Genomic DNA, 18,338 nt, shown 5'->3' on the forward strand with positions numbered 1-18,338 from the left:
TATATTTGAATCTAACGTGTGTCTCCTGTAGACAGCACATAGTTGGATCTACATTTTTTTAATCCAGTTTGAAAATCTTTGCCTTTTGATTAGATTGCTTAATTCATTCACTTTTCATGTTGTTAGTGCTCGTCCCCTTGGCAGCGTTTGCCTGGAATGTGGCCTCTCAAATATGCAGCTGTAGGGAAAGAGAACTGCTGGCCCCAGAAAGACACTGTCACCTCCAACTGAAAACTGGATTCTTGGCTGCATCCACCGGAGTGGAATTTCCATCATGTTGATCTGGGAGAGAGTGACTGGATCCTAGTTAAACGCTTTCTGACTCACTCTTTTCGGTAGATTTTTAAAAATAAATATATTTCTTCCTTCACTGTATATCCTTAGCACAATTTCAGAGACTTTTATATGATGGCTGTGTTTTGTTTTTTTTTTTTAAATCATTTTCACCAGTTATGCTTATTTCCCTGAGGAGACATCCATGGGGCTCCTAATGCTGCCGTTCCAGAAGTGGAACCTAAATTCTACTTTTTAAAATACGGATTTTCTTTGGAGATAAATTGTGTTTGACCAGGGGTTTTGTCTTTATCCTTCTCTTCAATATTTTAAGCCCATTGGAACCCACGGAATAGTTTTGAAAGTCTTCGTATGATGGCTTCACACCACGACCATCTTTGGACTCTAAAAGGAGCCTTGAACTCTGGGGACTGAACCTTCAAAGCGGCTGGTTCTGTTGCAATAATACACCTGAAACTTGACAGGATTCTGGGCTTATCAGTGTTTTTCTAGTGGAACAAAAAGAGGAAGTACTTTGGTCAAAGTCACATAACCTATGAAAACCAAAAATAGAAATCAGCCTCCTAATCCCCTACAACCTTATTACCACCAACATGGAGACAGACCCTTCACAGTTTCACCCTTTGAAATCTCATTTACAATTTCTGAAACAGCACGACGCTCCCTAAAGGAGCAGGCTGTGTGAATGAGTCATACATTTACGGGAAACCTGTCCCCATACCTGTGAGCAAATAACACACATCCTTGGAAGGAAGACGCAGGAGACACCCTCATAGGTTGTCTTTTTTATTTTTTGCTTCTTTTAGTCCAGTCAGCCCTCTTTAACCCTTTCCAAGTCTAGCTGGTGTCTGTATGACAACCTGAATAAAAGACGACCATCCTTAGCCACCATCAGAGTGATTATCACATCCTTCCTTCTAAAATATGCCAATCTCGCTTGCCTCCCTCTGGACCAAACACACAAAGTGTTTGGTGGAGGCTGACTCAGTGACCTGCTGGGTGGGAGCAGCAGAGCAATATCTCCAGAAAGAGCAGGAAATGAGGCTAATTCAACTCCCTTCCCCGGGGCCCAAAGAGGAGGCAGGAGGAGGGAAGGCTGGTTCTGGAGGACATTTCTTTCTTCTGGTTCTTTACCTCTCCTTGCTCCTTCCTAATGCCCTTCATCTGTCTCTGAGGCCATAACTCCTGTCTCTCTCCTCCTTTCTTCTCACTCCCCAGGGGAACTCCACTTCTTCTCAAGGGGCACAGAGCTCCCCCCTCTCTCCCTTCTGGAGTCTCACTCTCCCCATCCCCTCAGGCTCTGGCCAGTTGTAAATGGGGCTGTCTGGAGGGTGGGAGGGTGACTGGAGTTAACTGGCTCCAGTTCAGTTTCCTCAACAGTGGTGATGGGGGCAGATCACCTCACTCATTACGTAGAAAGCAAAAAATGAGTGTTAGCATTTTTCTCAGGACAATGTAATTCAGTCTTACATTAGAAAAGCACATTCTTCCCGTCATCAAGTCTTTCACTCTGCTCCACATGGAAGCAATAACTTTGCATGACTGCTAGAGGATACAGGACTTGCTCCTAGCCTAGCTCACATATCTCATACCAGTGGCAAACTGATTCTTTCCCATTCCATTTCATAGATGAGGGGGAGGGGTTCACCATTCATTTTCCTCCTGGTGTGTATTACTCATCCTGTTTTATAGATAAGGAAATTGTAACTCATGTAGAAAAATTAACACGACAAAGTTAATTGCGCAATTAGATATTGAACACCCATTTTCTGCCAACAAGCCCAGTGCGCGTTGCACTTCATCTCAGCTGCTTGTGATAAATGACATAAAATGTTGAAATGGCCTTGGGAGAAAGGGTGTGACTACTGACCTTTCAATCCTTCAATAAACTGGTATTTCTTTGTCCGGTTCCTTGAGCAAGACACGATCTTCCTCTGCAGTGGGCCTTTTTGGCCTGTGCTTTTTGTCCTGGTTCTGGAGCCATCTTACCCTCTGCCTTTCTTTGCCTGGTTCCTTCTCATCTCTCAGAGAGATCTTCCTTGACCATACTCTTTAAAACTACCTCTCCTCCCCCAAAACTCTTATGTCCTATCTTGCCTTCCATTTTGTTTCTATCACAAACCTTTGATTTGCAGTTATCTTTGTCTGTTTACTTTTTAAAAAACCTGTTCACTCACTTGTTTGTATTTGTTGTTATTTGCTTAAAACTTGTTATGGATTGAATTGTGTTCCCCTGAAGAGACATGTTCAAGCCCCAAACTCCCAATCCTGTGAATATGAACTGATTTGGAAATGGGATCTCTGGAGATGTTATTAGTTAAGATGAGGTCAAACAAGATTGGGGTGGGCCCTCAACCCATATGAATTGTCCTTCTAAGGAGAGGAAATTTAGAGAGAGAGGCAGAGATTGCCACAAAACAATCCAATCCAAGTGAAACAGGCACTCTGGTTCCTTTTTGTTGATGAAGATACTGCAAACCTTAATCAAGTCGAGCAGCTAATAACTGGTGTAGACAGGAGTCAAGCCAGACCAGTCTGTTGTTTCTGTCCCTTCTTACCAGCTCGAGGAGAAGTTTACTTTAGTAGACAAAGTGGTTTTTAAATGTTGGATTCAATACGTCAATTATACCTTAAATTTAGAGGCTGACGTTTTAGGAAAATAGTCATATAGAAAACATCCTGAGATGATTAGCTGATTTGTTCCCAGACACATTGCCTGCCATAAGGAAAGCCCAGTGACCGAGTTAATGATAATCATATCAAAATTTCCTTGGGTTGAATTTATAATCTTCTATGCCCTTTGCAAAGAGTGTTGTGTGTTTTCTCTCTTTTCTGCTCTTTACGACAAATTACATATTATGGCTGTACTTTTCTCTCAGTTGCAGAAACCAAGTCTCAGAGAACGTGGAACCAGCCAAGGTCATTCAAATGGTAAGTGGCAGCGGCGGGCTCTGGGCCTGAGCCTCCGGTGCCCGCCCCTGGGCTGCAGTGTCACCAGCAAGAGTTCAAGGATTTGCATCAGCAGGGGGGGCTGCTATTTGAGCCCCTATGATGCGACAGGCACATGCTGAATGCTCCTTTGAGCATGAGTAGATCTCTTTTGAGCCTCAGAACAACTCTTAAGAAGTGGCTGCTTTTGCTTTTTCCATTTTACAGATGGGGAACCTGAGAGGGAGATAATCATTTTGCACGAGATCATGGACTGTTGGAAAAGCCGATCTCTCAGGACACACCTTTCCCCTCTGCGTGGTGGCTGGGGCCAAGAATGTCAGAGACGGTCTTTTCATGGTATGCAGCCTGTTCTCCTATTTCCAAGCTGCAGGAACGACCCGGCAACGAGAGCCCCCATGAGTGGACACAGACGGAGAGCAGGTGGGGCAGGGGTGGGGGTCCTTGACCGGACCCCTCCCTTAGCTTGCGCCTCGGACCGTGTTAGAGATGGATTTCTTGATCAGAGACCTGACCCTGCGCACTTCATCATGGTTTTTCCAAAACTGAACGGTATCCTCTGGAAAGAGGCCCACAAACTGCACTGCTGGTTGAGGGAAACCTGGGAGAGAAGCCCATTTCCCACTGAGGTCACCTCCCAGTTCTGCTCAGTCTTGCTTCCCCCGATGATGGCTCTCGGTGATGTGGGTGACTCCAGGGTTGGCCAAGGAGAGCCAGTGGTAAGGAAAGGCAACCTCGTCCTTGTTTTTTAGTTTGTTTGTTTGTTTTTTGGGTGGGCTGACATGTCATATTTTATTCTGGAAGAGTCCAACAAGCATTTGTCATGTTCTCAGTCCTATAATTAGAGCACTTAATAATTTTGCTGAGCAAATAGGGGAACAGAGATAAACTGGAAAGCAAGAGACGTTTCCCAGGAAAAAAAGTCTCACAGCCTTGTGTTTTCGGTCTTAGTTTTCATGAAAGTTGCATGCTGTCCCAGTCCCGTGGTCTCACACCCCTACGGTCAGGTGATCCCACAGACCCGAGTCTAATGGTCTGCAATGTGCTGTCTCCAGTCTTGTAATCCTGCAATCTTTTTCTTTTCAATGCAATTTTATTGAGATATATTCACTTACCAGGTAATAATCCAAAGTGTATAACCAGTGGTTCGCAGTGTCATCATATAGCTGTGCATGCATCACCAAAATCAATTTTTGAACATTTTCATTACTCCAAAAAAATAAAAATAAGAATAAAAATAAAAATAAAAAACACACACACCCAAATTCCATAACCCTTATTCCCCCCTATTATTTATTTATTTTTGTCTTTGTTTTCTTACTCATCTGTCCATACACTGGATAAAGGGAGTATCAGTTGCAAGGTTTTCACAATCACACAGTCACACCTTAAGAGCTGTATAGTTATACGATCGTCTTCAAGAATCAAGGCTACTGGATTACAGTTCAACACTTCCAGGTATTTCCTTCTAGCAATTCCAATACTCATCTTCTTTCAAGCAGCTGATGGAAACCGGTGTTCCTAAGGAGTCGTGCCCAGCACTATTCAGTTTACGAGTGAAAGTTGGGCTCTTCTGATAAGGGGTTGGCAAAGAGCTCCGTGTTGAGAGGAGCCATTTGTTGAAATCTGGCTTTTGTTGGGTCTCTTGAACTTCTTGGCTAGTCAAAAAGAGTGTCTTCTTTGGAGGTGCTTTACTGTAACGCCTCGTGACTGGGGTAGGGCCCTCACACCCTGAGAGCCCTGGGACCAAAACACAGAGGTGACCCTAGGGCAGGATTAAGTGCTCAGCTCAGTGCCCACCACCTCACGGACAGAGGCCGTGTCCCATGGGGCTGTGTCATCAGGGAGAGATTGCTGGCCTTGGCATCCAAAGGCCTAGGGGGGCCTCCTGGGTGGAACTCAGGGGAGGACTCTTTGGGCCTCAGTTTCCTCATCTGTGAAGGGGGATAACAATAGCTGTATACACACAACTCAGGGGCTGCATTTACAGAGACTCTGAAGCCAATCGTAGGGCAGGTCTGCATGAGACCAAGTATGCAGCAAGCTGTGAAGCTTATAATTCCCGAATGAGTGCCCCATTTCATCCTTATTGCATGGTCTTTGGAGAAACAGTGGCATGGGGTGAGGATTCCAAGAGTGAATAAATAATCAGCAGACATTTCTTTAGGTGCTGATCATTTTATAGATGGGGGCTCGGCCTCAGGAAATGCATTTAAAAAGGCACTTGCTCGAAGTGTGATGTGAGGGGCAAAGTTTGGATTCAGACCCAGACTTTTTTGGTAAGCTTTGGCCCACCGGCCTTGGTATGGTATCTGGTGCCTGATTTTGGTGTGATCGGCCTGACACCGGAGGGTGTTATCTCAAAGGGGACATGTGTGTGCCCCGTGAAACCCTCCACCTGCGGCTCAGGGACGCTGGGTGCGGGGCCCATCTCTCATCCCCATCCCTGTCTGCTGCCCCTGCACCCAGGTCCCCAACTCTGCCCTGAGTAAAGAGTTGTGAAATAACAGGATTTTCTTATGGAGGGAGCTGCCTTTGTTTAGGAAAATGCTGTCCTAAGAGGGCAGTAGTTGAGGACTGGAAGAGACAGCAGAGCCTCTGCTTATAAAAACAACTCACATTTCACCTTTTCCATGAGGCCAATCCTGACCTTGCCACTTAAAATTGGAACCTGCTCCCTCCCTAGAACAGTAGATCCCAGACTCTTCTCTTTCTGCCACAGCAGCCACCGCATTCTAATATACCCTGGGGTTTGCTTATTCGTTATGTTTATTTGGGTTGTCTGTCTCCCCATCTAGCCTGCACTCAAGGGGGCAAAGGCCTCTGTGTCTTTGCCCACAGACACATTCTGGAGCTCTGGAGCAGCTCTGGTACATGCTAGGTGCTCGGAAAATATTGTGGAATGAAAGAATGAATTTGGAGGGAGAGCTGAGCCACAGACTGGCCGAAGTGGGCAGCAAATGGCCAAGGGATAGTTAAAAAAGCAGAGAACTCCACTGCTGAACTGCAGGCTCGGTGGGGATGGTATGATGTGCACATCCCAGCTGGCATCCTCAGCAGAATGGACCTGTGTTGTGTGTGTGTGTGTGTGTGTGTGTGCATGTGTGTGTGTGTGTCTAACCTGGTAGGGACAGTGGATGAGGAGCAAGAGGGACTCGAGTCCACGCTCAAAGCACGGTGGCATGATGTGAGAAGAAGGCAGGGAGCGTGGGCTAACGCGGGACTTCCATTGATGGGGAACGGTGGTGTGGCCCCAGGTGAGCCGCTTTCAGTGTGGGAGAGGCTGGCGGCCACACCGCTGGCCCCGCACCTCGGTGTACAGTGTGCATCGCGGTCAGGGGCTCGCAGCCTGCACACTGCACCTCGACACTGTCCGGTGGATGTTCCCTTCTCTTGGCTGGAGGACCTGGAGGCTTAGGGAGGTTCAGCTGCTTGTCCGAGAGGAACCGAGCTCCTTTCCCTGAGCCAGGAAGACACCATGTGGCACAGGACATCAGGGCAGGGCATTTGCCACCGAAACAGCCTTATTCTGAGCCCTAGTTCTGCCCTAGCTGTATGACCCTGGGCAAGTGTGCTACATTTCTCTTCTGGGCCTCAGTTTCCTCATCTGTAAATGGGGCTAGTAGTGTCTATTTTACAAGGTTGGTGTAGGTGGTGATTGTGACTCATTAGCAGCTCATGGGATCATTTTGTTGATCGCCACGACTAACCCTGGACGAAACCACAAACACAACTTGCTCCCTTGTTTTTGCCAAATGTAGGCCCAGACCAAAGTTGCTCCCCATTCCAGGAAGCCTCAGAGAGGAAGTCTTGGGAGCCTTGGCACAGCTACCAAAGAGTTAAGCCACCTATGGCCCTGTTATTGGGCAGGGCACAGGACGACAGCCAGAAACCTGGGGAGAAAGGCCCACGTGATCCAGAAACCTCTCCCTGTAGGTGGCTGTTTTCTGATTGCACGGCCACCTGCTATATAAGGCCCCTCACACACCCATCCCAGCTCTGTGCCGGGCTCTGCCTTCTGCAGGGCAGTCTGCAGGCAGACCCAGAAGGCGAGGTAAGCGGGGCTGGGGCGTGAGGCCGGGCCGGGAGTCCTGGGAGACACTGACACAGGGATGGGCATTCAGGCCCGTCTGGAGTCCCGGGGCTTTCTCCTGGATCTTATCTTCGGCCCTGATTTCCAGTGTTGCAGGCACAGGAGGGGAGGGCTGGCCTGGTGGAGGGCAGGGGCTTGGGATGGGGTTCGCCTCTCTCTCTGTGCTCTCTGTCTGTGTGACACTGTGTCCACACAGCCTCTCTGAGCGCCAGTTTCCATGTGCATAAGACAAGAGCAGTTGTTGTGGGACCCTCCAAGACCACAGGAAAGGCAGAATGAGAGAACAAGTGACAAGAATGCTACAAAGGGATGTACAGAAGCTACTTGTCCTCATTCTCCATGTGGGGACCCCTGCTCTGAGCCCCAGCCTTGCCATTCCCTCTCTGCAGAGGCAGTGTCCAGAGCAGAGATTCTGGATCCTGTTTCTGGGTCACCTCCAGAATCTGCTTCTTTGCTGTGTGTCCCTGGACAAGTTCCTGACCTCTCTGGGCCTTTGTTATTTCCCTATGAAAATGAGGCCAATAATCCGGTCTATATCATAGAGCTGAGGCAGTTTGTGCACTTAATGTCAGCTGTTGAGGTCTGTGTACTCTCGCTTCTTTTTTCCCCCTTCTTCCTTTTCACCACCAAGAAAGCTCGAGAGGCCCTTCCCCAGGGGGCCCACAGTGCACAGGGGCAAACAGCCCAGGTGTTCAGACCTGGAGGAGTGACCGGGCCTGTGGCGGATGCCGAGTCCAGTGCGTGCCATGTCACCACGAGGTCCACACCAGATGCACTGGATTATTCTCCTTGTATTTCTAAATCGCAGGCCTTCAGGCCAACAGATGGGCCCTGCCTCTGCTGAGGGGACCGGCTTCTCTTCTACCCCACAGACCCATAAGTCCAACAGGGGATCCTAGTGCATTGTGTGTTGTGGTGAGATATGTGTGTGTGTGTTTGTGTGTGTGTGGTGTATTGAGGTGTGTTGCAATGTGTTATATGAGTGGTGTGTGTATATTGTGTTGTGGTGTGTGTATGTTGTGATGTGGTGCATGTGTGTTGTGGTGTGTTGTATTTTGTGTGTGTATGTTGTGATGTGATGTGTGATGTGTCTGACTATGGTGTGATGTGTGCTTTGTGTTGCAGTGAGGTGTGTTGTGGTGTGTTGTGTGAGTGGAGTGTATGGCTGTGTTGTATTGTGTGTGTCTATGTTGTGATGTGGTATGTGATGTGCTGAGGTGTGTGGTGGTGGAGTGAGTGTGTGATGTGCCTGACCATGGTGTGATGTGTGCTTTGTGCTGTGGTGAGGTGTGTTGTGGTGTGTTGTATGTGAGTGTTGTGATGTGGTGCATGTGTGTTGTATGTTGTGTGAGTGGGGCGTATGGGTGTGTTGTATTGTATTTGTGTATGTTGTGATGTGGTGTGTGATGCACTGAGGTGTGTGGTGGTGGTGTGCGTGTGTGATGTGTCTGACTATGGTGTGATGTGTGCTTTGTGTTGTGGTGAGGTGTGTTGTGTGAGTGGAGTATATGGGTGTGTTGTATATGAGTGTTGTGATGTGGTGCATGTGTGTTGTATGTTGTGTGAGTGGGGCGTATGGGTGTGTTGTATTGTATTTGTGTATGTTGTGATGTGGTGTGTGATGCGCTGAGGTGTGTGGTGGTGGTGTGTGTGTGTGATGTGTCTGACTATGGTGTGATGTGTGCTTTGTGTTGTGGTGAGGTGGGTTGTGGTGTGCCGTGTGAGTGGAGTGTATGGGTGTGTTGTATTGTGTGTGTGTATGTTGTGATGTGGTGTGTGATGCACTGAGGTGTGTGGTGGTGGTGTGCGTGTGTGATGTGTCTGACTATGGTGTGATGTGTGCTTTGTGTTGTGGTGAGGTGTGTTGTGTGAGTGGAGTATATGGGTGTGTTGTGTGTGTGTATGTTGTGATGTGGTGTGTGATGTGCTGAGGTGTGTGGTGGTGGAGTGAGTGTGTGATGTGTCTGACTGTGGTGTGATGTGTGCTTTGTGTTGTGGTGAGGTGGGTTGTGGTGTGCTGTGTGAGTGGTGTGTATAGGTGTGTTGTGGTGTGTGCATGTGCTGTGATGTGGTGTGTAGGTTGTGCATGTGTGCTGTGGCATGTGTGTGGTGCGCTGTGTGTTGTTGTGGTGTGTGTGTGCTGTAGGTGTGGCGGGGGGTCAGTTCTGCCCGACCAAGTGGCAGCTACAGGATGCAGCCTGGCTTTAGAGCGTGAAGGACGAGGACTGGAGCCCCAGGTTCCACCTTACAAGTCGGGGGACCTCGGCCAGAGCTTTCCTCAGCCCTCCGAGCTGCAGCCTCCTCACCTGCAGATAGCCCTGGTCAGCAGACCCTTCTGCAGCGATGGACACGTCCTGTGTGTGCCCCGCACAGATACGACAGCCACCAGTCACATGGCTCTGTTGAGCATTTGGAATGTGGCTGGCGCAGCTGAAGAATAGACTTTTTCATTTTATCAAACTGCAATTAATTAAAGCTTAATTGGTCACATATGGCTTGTGGCTGGGAGGATTACATGGAATAACAGTTAGGAAGGACACAACGTAGAGCCAGAACCTCCCCTTCCTCCTGCTTTGTTACACCAGCAAGTTGAAATTCCAACTTAGGATCCTAATATTTATAACTAAACCTTAGATAGCCTCAAAGGTGTGACCCCGACAATTTACAGGCACGGAAAGGGAGGCCTAGAGAGGGGTGGCATGGCAGTCAGAAATGTGTGGGATTCTCTGATTCAGCCCTGGAAGCCAAGCCCGTCACAGGCCTGGGCATCTAGACACCTTGGTCTGTTGGAAGGCAACGCAGAGTGGCTGAGACCTTGACTTCGTGTCACTTAACCTCGCTGGGGCTCATGGAATGAGAGTACCTGCTTCAGAGGGTTGAAGATCTACAGGAGATAACTCATGCAAAGTGCTTGGAACAGACCAAGCACTCGTCTGGTGTCACCTGTTGAGGCCATGGTGGTAGCAAGAGAACACATAAGCACACGATGCGAACACTGTGAGACACAGGCTGGAGGCTGGAGCAAGATGCTCGGAGAGGAGAGGGGATGGAATCCAGCCAGGATCTTTCTTCTTGAACCACATCCCTGGACAGGGCAGGCAACTGGCCAGCCTCCCTGTGTTGTAAATGAAGTGGCTGCCCTGGAGACGCAGCCCAGACTGGGTTTCACGTCTGTGTGCAAGTGCTCTGCAGGTATTCAAGACCAGGAAAGCCTGGCTGGTAGGAGGGCATCTGCTGGAATCTTCTCCATAGCTCTGTGCTCTGAGCTATAGACCCTGATTCTGTCCAAGTCCTGCGTGAGATCCAGTCTCCTTGGGGATGACATACCCCAGCAGCCTTCTGAGCCCTGCTCCCAGGGCCACATTTTTTTTGTGTGTCTCCAGGCTTGAGGCTCTGTGGCTGTCGACCACGGGAGAAATCAGCTCCATCGCCATGAAGGCAATCCTCATTGCTGCTGTCATCACAGCCCTCGCCGTCGAGGCTGTAGGTGAGGAAGCCACGTGGGCCCTTTTGGGGATGAAGACCCCTTATCTCATTCCACCAGAGAGTCGTCTTGCCCTTGGTGCTCCAGGTGTGGTCACTGGAGAGCAAGAGAACCCTCCGTGCAGACTGCCCTCAGGGGGGCCTCTCTGAGGGTCAAAATTGAATCTTTCCATTGGAGAATGGTGATACAGGAAGAGATGGGAAGGGTGGACAGTGGGGAGAAACTAAGGGGATGGCTCTATTCCGCAGTGTTAATTTTGGGAGCCCCCCAGAGAGCAGGGATGCCATCCTATCCGCCTCTTTCATCTCCAAGGTGGGTGCTGCATCTTGCCCAGTGTGCAGTCTGTAAGTGTCTACTGAATGTTGACTTACGTTGGACATCGCCTTGTCTCCCCAGAATCTCTGGGCTGTGTGCAGTATAATTCATGGAACACCACTAATGCCAACAGCAATGCTGCCTCTCCATGTCCCCAAGAAGCCAACATCAGCTGTACCAGCTCCTTGATGAACTCGACTCTAGGTGAGCTCGGGGATGCTCATATCTCTCACTTCTGGGATGTGCATGTGGCAGGAACCGGAGAGGGTGCCAGGGAGGAAAGAAAGACTGAGGTGGGGCTGAGACTGTGCACGGAGAGGGAAGGTTGGAAGTGGACTCAGTGGAGAAGCAAGGCAGAATAGACACGCATGGGAGTCAGATAGGAAGCACGGGGATAAAGAACTGGGCGAGCAGACAAGCCTTATGGCTTCTTGGAAATTGCTTCCCTGACTGAAGCCTTGTTCTAGAAAAATATTACTGGGAATGAGAAGCAGAAATAGTAGTGAACTATAAAGCTGCTTGCCCCACACTCATACTTCTCTCCCCCTCAATGTTCCTTCCTAGTCCAGATCGTGCATTCTTTCGGTCAAGACTTTCTTGTGGGTCGTTTTTACTGGTGTGATTGTAACCTCTCTTTCAGAGCACTTATTTTTAAAATTTAATTAATTAATTTTAACCTTTTAATTTCAAATGTACACAAAAACTGAAGACAAGTGTAATGAACTATGTAATCACCCATGTTGATAATTATCAACATTTTGCTATAGTATTTTCAAGCAAGCTTAGATATCATGTAATTTTTCCCACAAGTATTTAAAGAGTTTACTATCCATTTGTGATAAGAACTTTTTTTTAACATAATTGTCATGCCATAATCACTCATAAGGAAATTAACTGTAATTCTTTAATTTCTTCCAATTCCCAGTCCATCTTAAAAATTGCCCAATTGTCTCAAAAAATATTGTTTTACAGTTGACATGTTGGAATTAGGACCCAAACAAGAACCCCACGTTGCATTTTACTATTGCATCTCTTAAGTTTGTTTCCTTTATAAGAGTCCCCATCCTGGGTTTTGTTCAATACCATTGATTTGTTGGAGAAACTTGCTCTATTTGTCCTGTAGGCTCTCCTATATTCTGGCTTTGGTGATTGCTTCCTTATAGTGTCATTTAACTTGTCCCCCTTTCTTGGTATTTCCTATAAACAGGAATTTAGGCTAGACAGGAGAACGTTCTTCAGTGATGGAAATGTCTCTAGCAGTGTCATCCGATGTGATAGCTGCTAGCCATGCACTTGAAATATGGCTAGTGTGATTGAGGAACTGAATTTTAAGTTTTATTTCATTTTAGTTAATTTGGATTTAAATTTAAATAGCCACATGTAGCTAATGACTACCATATTAGATTGTACTGGTCTAGAGGCTTGAATGGATTCAGTTTCAGTTTTTGGGTGTCATATAGCACATAAGGCCCATCATGTCCACTCAACTACTTTTAGTGATGCTAAGACTGATCAGGGGTCCACGTGTGTCAGCCTGACACACATCTCTGATATTCTCCTTCTGACAGAAGGAGCTACCTGATACGGAAAGGCTTTTCCTTTTGTAGGAAACCCTCTCCTGTGGCTCTAAATTGCCCTTGTCTGAAGCAACTGCTATTCAGACCCCCAGTGCTCCCACTCCTCCTCCTCACCTGGGGTTGACAGTCTCTTTTGGCTCTTTGTAGGGGGAACCAGGCAAGAGTACGTGGACAAGTCCTGCTCTGCAGAGCAGTGTGACCTCAAGGAGAAAGTGGTTGCAGCCTTCACTGTCCAAGTGTCCGATGAAGACCTCTTCCAGTTTGCAAGCCTGTGCTGCACAGATGAAGGGTGTAACACCAAGGATGCCTCGGGTGGGTGCTGACAGTGCTGCCCCCCCTTCCCGTGTCCTCCCAGAGCCCTTCCTTCATTTACACTTGTGACCTTCACAAATCCAGGCACTTGAGTGCACTCCCGGATGACATTAACATATGATTTACAATGTTATTTGAGAAACAAATCTGAAAACAACACTATTACCATGCTTTTCCCCATTTCTCAGAAGAGAATTTATAAGCACTCAAGTTGTGTGGGTGTCTTCTGGAAGGGACATTGGATTAGACATTAGAATGGCTCATCAGCAGTTCTCAAACTTTTTGTTCTCAGAACCATAGATTAGTAGGGACCACAAAGAATTTTTGTTTACATGGGCTATGTCTATTGATATTTACTGAATTATAAAGTAAAGCTAAGAAAATTTAAAAATATTTATTTCATTTAAAAATAATATTTTATCAATACTGCCTTAATATATAATTGATAGTACCATTATATTAATTATACTAATTCAATGTATATTAATTATGTTAATAGAAAATTATATACATTGATCACACAATATAAATTATATTAGTTGTTAATGCTATTATTACTATTAATAAATTAATAAACTAATATTATAAAACATATTAACATTAATAACATTTAAAAATAAAAAGTAACTTCCCCCCACCAAAAAAAAAAAAAAAAACTAGCGATATGAGTGGTATTATAATACATTTTTGCAAAACTCTTTAGATACTGGCTTAATAGAAGACTGCTGGATTTTCCTATTTGCTTATGCATGTTGTTTGCTGTAATATCACATGTCAGGTAGCCTCCGGAAAACTCCACTGTATACTCATGAGAGAATGAAAGTGAAAAGGCAAATAATGTCTTAGTATTATTATGAAAGTAGTTTTGATCTCGTGGACCCCTGAAAAGGTCTTGGGGACACTCAGGGGTTCCTGGATCACAACTCAACAACTGCTGATCTAAACCAAAGCCCTCTTTTTGAAGAGGAGAAAATGAGGCCAAAAGACCAAGTTAATTGGCCATGGTCATATAGCACAGTTAACTAAAGGCAGAGTTGGGTCTCAGTATGAATTTTTTCCCTCCTGGTCACAATGCTAAACAACTGCCTGTGTTCATTTGTCCAGAGCAGTATTTAGTAACAGTTCACACCTGTTGGCTAATGTCCAGAATAGTGGACTAATGTTGACATTGACTATAGATGGTCTTTAGCTAGAAAGTGCCCCTTTTCCTTCTCAGCACCCCAATGGATCACAGTTCTTGAAGACTGGATGGTCTGAATGGGCAGGTCCACTGGGGTATGTGTGGGTAATGGGATATCTGGTGTCTTCAAGTCGTGATCTGAAGATCTGAGTGTGTGGTTAGCAGCCACCCCACTGCTCCGTTCGCAGGACTCTCGGGCTGGTTTCTTCCCAGCTAGAGCAGTACCACATCCTATGTGATAACTGTGCTGAGTAATGCCTCTTACTCTACCAGTGCCTCCAATGGAAAACATATCCAGGACCGTGGAGTGCCCTGCTTGTTATGGATCTGATGAAGCTTCCTGTAGTGGGCAAGCCCGGAAATGTAATACAGAAGAACGGTGTGTCAGTCTAGTTGCCGAGTTCAGTAACGGTACGTCTTGGAGTTCTGATTCCTTTATGGAACCTGAGGTGAAAACACAGCAAGTCTTGCGTCATAAATTCTGACTTGACAAAGAGGTACTAGGGAGGGTGGTGGACAAGGGGACAGGGTCAGGAAGCCTTTGAGGTGGAGAGACTGTTAATCTACTCATGAGCCATTTGCTGTTTCTTCCTTCTCAACCTAGAGGGGTTGCTTCTGACCTGCCCGTCTCTGGAATCCCTGGTCTCCCCTGGCTTGTACTCAAGCAATGTCACTTGTCTTTCCTTTGTCTCTCCCAGTAATAGCTCTCCTGGTCGTTGCTTCTTTACTAGATTGCTGTCATTCTGTAGGTAGGTGAGCGGGACTTTTCTGTTTGCATTTTTCTTCTCTGCCTGCCACTGGGAGGGGTTGGCATGTGGCAACTTGGGTCCCCCGGCCAGAAGAGTCCAACTGGGCTTTAATATCCCACCAGTTATGCTTTTCCACAAAAGCAATTTGATACAAGCCATTATAAAATACAAATTTCTAACATTAGCCTGAATATTTGAAGAATGATACATTTATTAGTTAGGGTAAGTTAATTGCTTCCAAGGGCAACCTCCAATTCCCATAGCTCAAAACAACAAATGTGTGTTTCTTGTTCACGTAGCAGCGCGGCACGGAACCCAGGGGCCTGGGCTGCCTCCACCTTCCATTTGTTCTGGCCCCTACATGCCCAGCACTTTGCAGCTCTCTGCCGTATCCTTTGTGTCTTGCTGGCTGGTGGGGAAAGAGAGGGAGCAGAGGCTGACGGGAAGATTTTTATTTGCTAAGCCTTGCTGAATCACTCTGATTTCTGCCTCCATCTTCACATGCTCGTCCTCTCTCGGTGTCTGCATGTCTCTCTCACCCTTTAAAGACATCCACTACAATATCATCTTAACTTGATTGCAGCTGCCAAGACCCTATTGCTAAGTAAGGACACATTCCCAGCTTGTACTGGGGTTAGGACTTCAACATATCCTTTTGGGGACACAATTCAACCTACAGCAACGTCTCAGGGCAAATTCAGAGTCTGACAGCCTTGAACTCAAATTGTAGGCCTTGCTCTTGACCAGTGGTGAGCCTGCTACTTCACGTCCTGGGACATCCCCCTCTGTAAACTGCCCGTCTCTCAGGGTCTGAGCTCTAGAGTGCAGGGAAATACCGGCATAGAGTAAATGCTCAATAAAAGGTAGCTGCTGTCATGATCACACATCCTTAGCAAAAGCCCTTGGCCCTCTTCTAAGACCTGCATCTTAAAACACAGCGGAGCACACCACCACTCGATTTTAGAGCAGAGACACGCAGTGTTCTCTCTGCATGCCTCTGGCTGTTCCTCGCCTCTTCTCAGGGCAGGGAGGTTGGATCTAGAGAGCAGTGGGGACTGACAGCAGAGCCTGCAAAGATGGAAGCCCAGGGGGGTGGGGGTTGGAGCAGCCAGTCTGCCAACCGTGCACCCGGACTGGAATCAGAGGGTGCCGTCCGCTGTTTTGGCATCTGCTACCTGCCAGCTCATCAGGGACACGGGAGATCCGAAGGCTGTGTCCAACCCTGGCCCTCACTTGTGAGCTTGGCTCATGCTCCACCTGTTTTTTTTTTTGAGCCTCAGTCTGCTCGAGGGTTAGGTGGGGAAGGGGTTGGGCATCTGGCCTCTGTGGTCCCTCTGGCATTATCATGTGTGTGCTCTTGACCCTAGTCTCTTTTCTTCTCCTCCCATTTCTGGAACAGACCAACTCTCGCTGATCTCTGAGCCACATGCTGGAGGCAGGGAAGGAAGTGCTATCAGGAGGAGATGGGGCAGTGGAGGGAGGAAGGGAGGAGTGACCTTGAGAAGTCCTTACTGTCTCCTTGGCATCTGCAGGGAGCGCGTCTGAGATCCTTGTGCTGAAAGGCTGTTCGAATGTCAGTAACGAGACCTGTGTGTACTTGTCTGCTGCAAACCGGACGGTTGGAGGAATTGTCTTCCGAAACTTTGAGTGCTCCAACAGCACCCTGAGTAACCTCACCAGCCCATCGCCCACCACTACCACCACTACCACCACTTCCAACACATCCAAGTTCTCTTTCACGCCCGTGGCCCTCGCCAGCCTCCTTCTGCTAGGGCTGCTGCTCTGAGATCCCGAACTTCTTTCCACCCAGTGCCCTGTTCCACCACCGCTCCTGTCTGCGGCCTGCTCTAGCCGCTTGCTCAGAGGCTTCCAAAAGGCTGGCACCCCTCATTGTTCTTCATTATTAAAGCTTTGGTTCATCTGCTGGCCAAATCTGTCCTAATAAGTTCCAGGCTTCATTGGAGCCAGTCCCTGGGTCCATGACCCAGTGCGGAATCCATGCCTCTGAAATCTGTGCACATCTGCGTCTGGGTTCTGAGGACCCCCATGTTCCTTGCCCTCCATGCTTCTGTTAAGCCCATCTTTGACCTTGCTGTCACCTTCTGCTTCCAGCCCTTCACCTCTGGGGACCGCCGTGCTGCGGTTGCCCCCTTCTTCCCCAGTGCACATGAGGTGTCCTTTTTTCTCCAGTGTTGATGTCCCAGTAATGCCCTGTAATGCCCAGTTTTGACTCCAGCTCTGATACAGACACTACAGTTACCCTTCAGCCTTGGGATATTGATATCCTGACTCTTCAAAAATTGTCCTGGCTGTCGTAAGAAGCCTACAGTGAGTGATGATGACAGGAATGCCAAGAACTCCAGTGATCCCAGTCATCCCAAGTTCCTATCACCAAGTGAGCCCAAAGCAGTGTGCAGAGGGATTGCTGAAGGCTGGCAAGCTCCACTGCCTAACCTCTCCAGGCAGGAAATCAAGTGAGACAGCAGACAACCAGCGACACTTTGCCCAGTGTTCCAGCTGACAAGGTTTCCGGTGGTCTTGCAGTGAATTGAATGTGGCTACAGAATGCCAGTCCTTCCCTTCAAAGAACCTACAATCAAACATGGAGCGGTTGTCTGAAGATCAGATACCCAGGAGGCAAGAAAATTATTTAATGCAATATGCACAAAGGTCAAAATTTAGTAAGCAAGGTGGGGTTTTCAGTAATAAATCTCAAAAGTGTAAACAAATGTAGGTTTTTATTGTCCAGGATTGCTGACAACGTATCAAGAGCGAAGCAAAGAGGGGCCATGGACAGTAGTAGCTCATCACCACATTTACTTTTTTCTTTTTTCTTTTTTTAGCTTTTTATTGCAAAATAATTTTAGACTTAACTGAAAAATTGCGTAAGTGGTACAAAGAGTTCTGGTATAACCGTTACCCAGCTTCTCCACATCTTACATAACCATAGTACAGCTATTGAAACTGGGAAATTAGCATTGAAACAATATTAACTAATCTACGGACCTCAATCGCATTTTGCCAATTTTCACTAACGTCCTTTTTCTGGTCCAGGATGCAATTCTTTGAATTTACTTGCCATGTCTCCATAGTCTCCTTCAATCTATGACAGTTCTGTATCTTTCAGGACCTTGATGATTTAGAAGGCTATTGGTTAGTTATTCTGTAGAATGTTCCTCAATTTTAGCTGGTCTGAAGTTTTCTCATGATGAGACTGAGGTTACACATTTTTGATGAGAATACTGAAGAAGTGATATGCCCTCTCAGTACATCACATTATGATGTTGATATGTCTTACCACTGGCAATGTTAACCAGGATCTCTCGGATAAGACGGTGTCTGGTGGGTTTCTCCATTGTAATGTTACTGTATTTCTCTTTGTCAT

General features: G+C 47.2%; 1 protein-coding gene across 1 annotated transcript; it reads left to right on the top strand.

Moving 5' to 3' along the window:
• Window positions 1-10,749: 10,749 nt before the first annotated feature.
• LYPD8 (LY6/PLAUR domain containing 8) lies at window positions 10,750-17,440 on the top strand. The gene is made up of 5 exons (XM_037817520.1): window positions 10,750-10,823; window positions 11,217-11,339; window positions 12,860-13,024; window positions 14,478-14,615; window positions 16,486-17,440. The coding sequence occupies exons 1-5, from the start codon at window positions 10,769-10,771 to the stop codon at window positions 16,737-16,739; spliced, it is 735 nt and encodes a 244-aa protein (XP_037673448.1). The 5' UTR covers window positions 10,750-10,768; the 3' UTR covers window positions 16,740-17,440.
• Window positions 17,441-18,338: the final 898 nt, after the last annotated feature.

This window comes from Choloepus didactylus, chromosome 24 (genome assembly GCF_015220235.1).
Source record: "Choloepus didactylus isolate mChoDid1 chromosome 24, mChoDid1.pri, whole genome shotgun sequence".
In the NCBI taxonomy this organism is placed as follows: domain Eukaryota; kingdom Metazoa; phylum Chordata; class Mammalia; order Pilosa; family Megalonychidae; genus Choloepus; species Choloepus didactylus.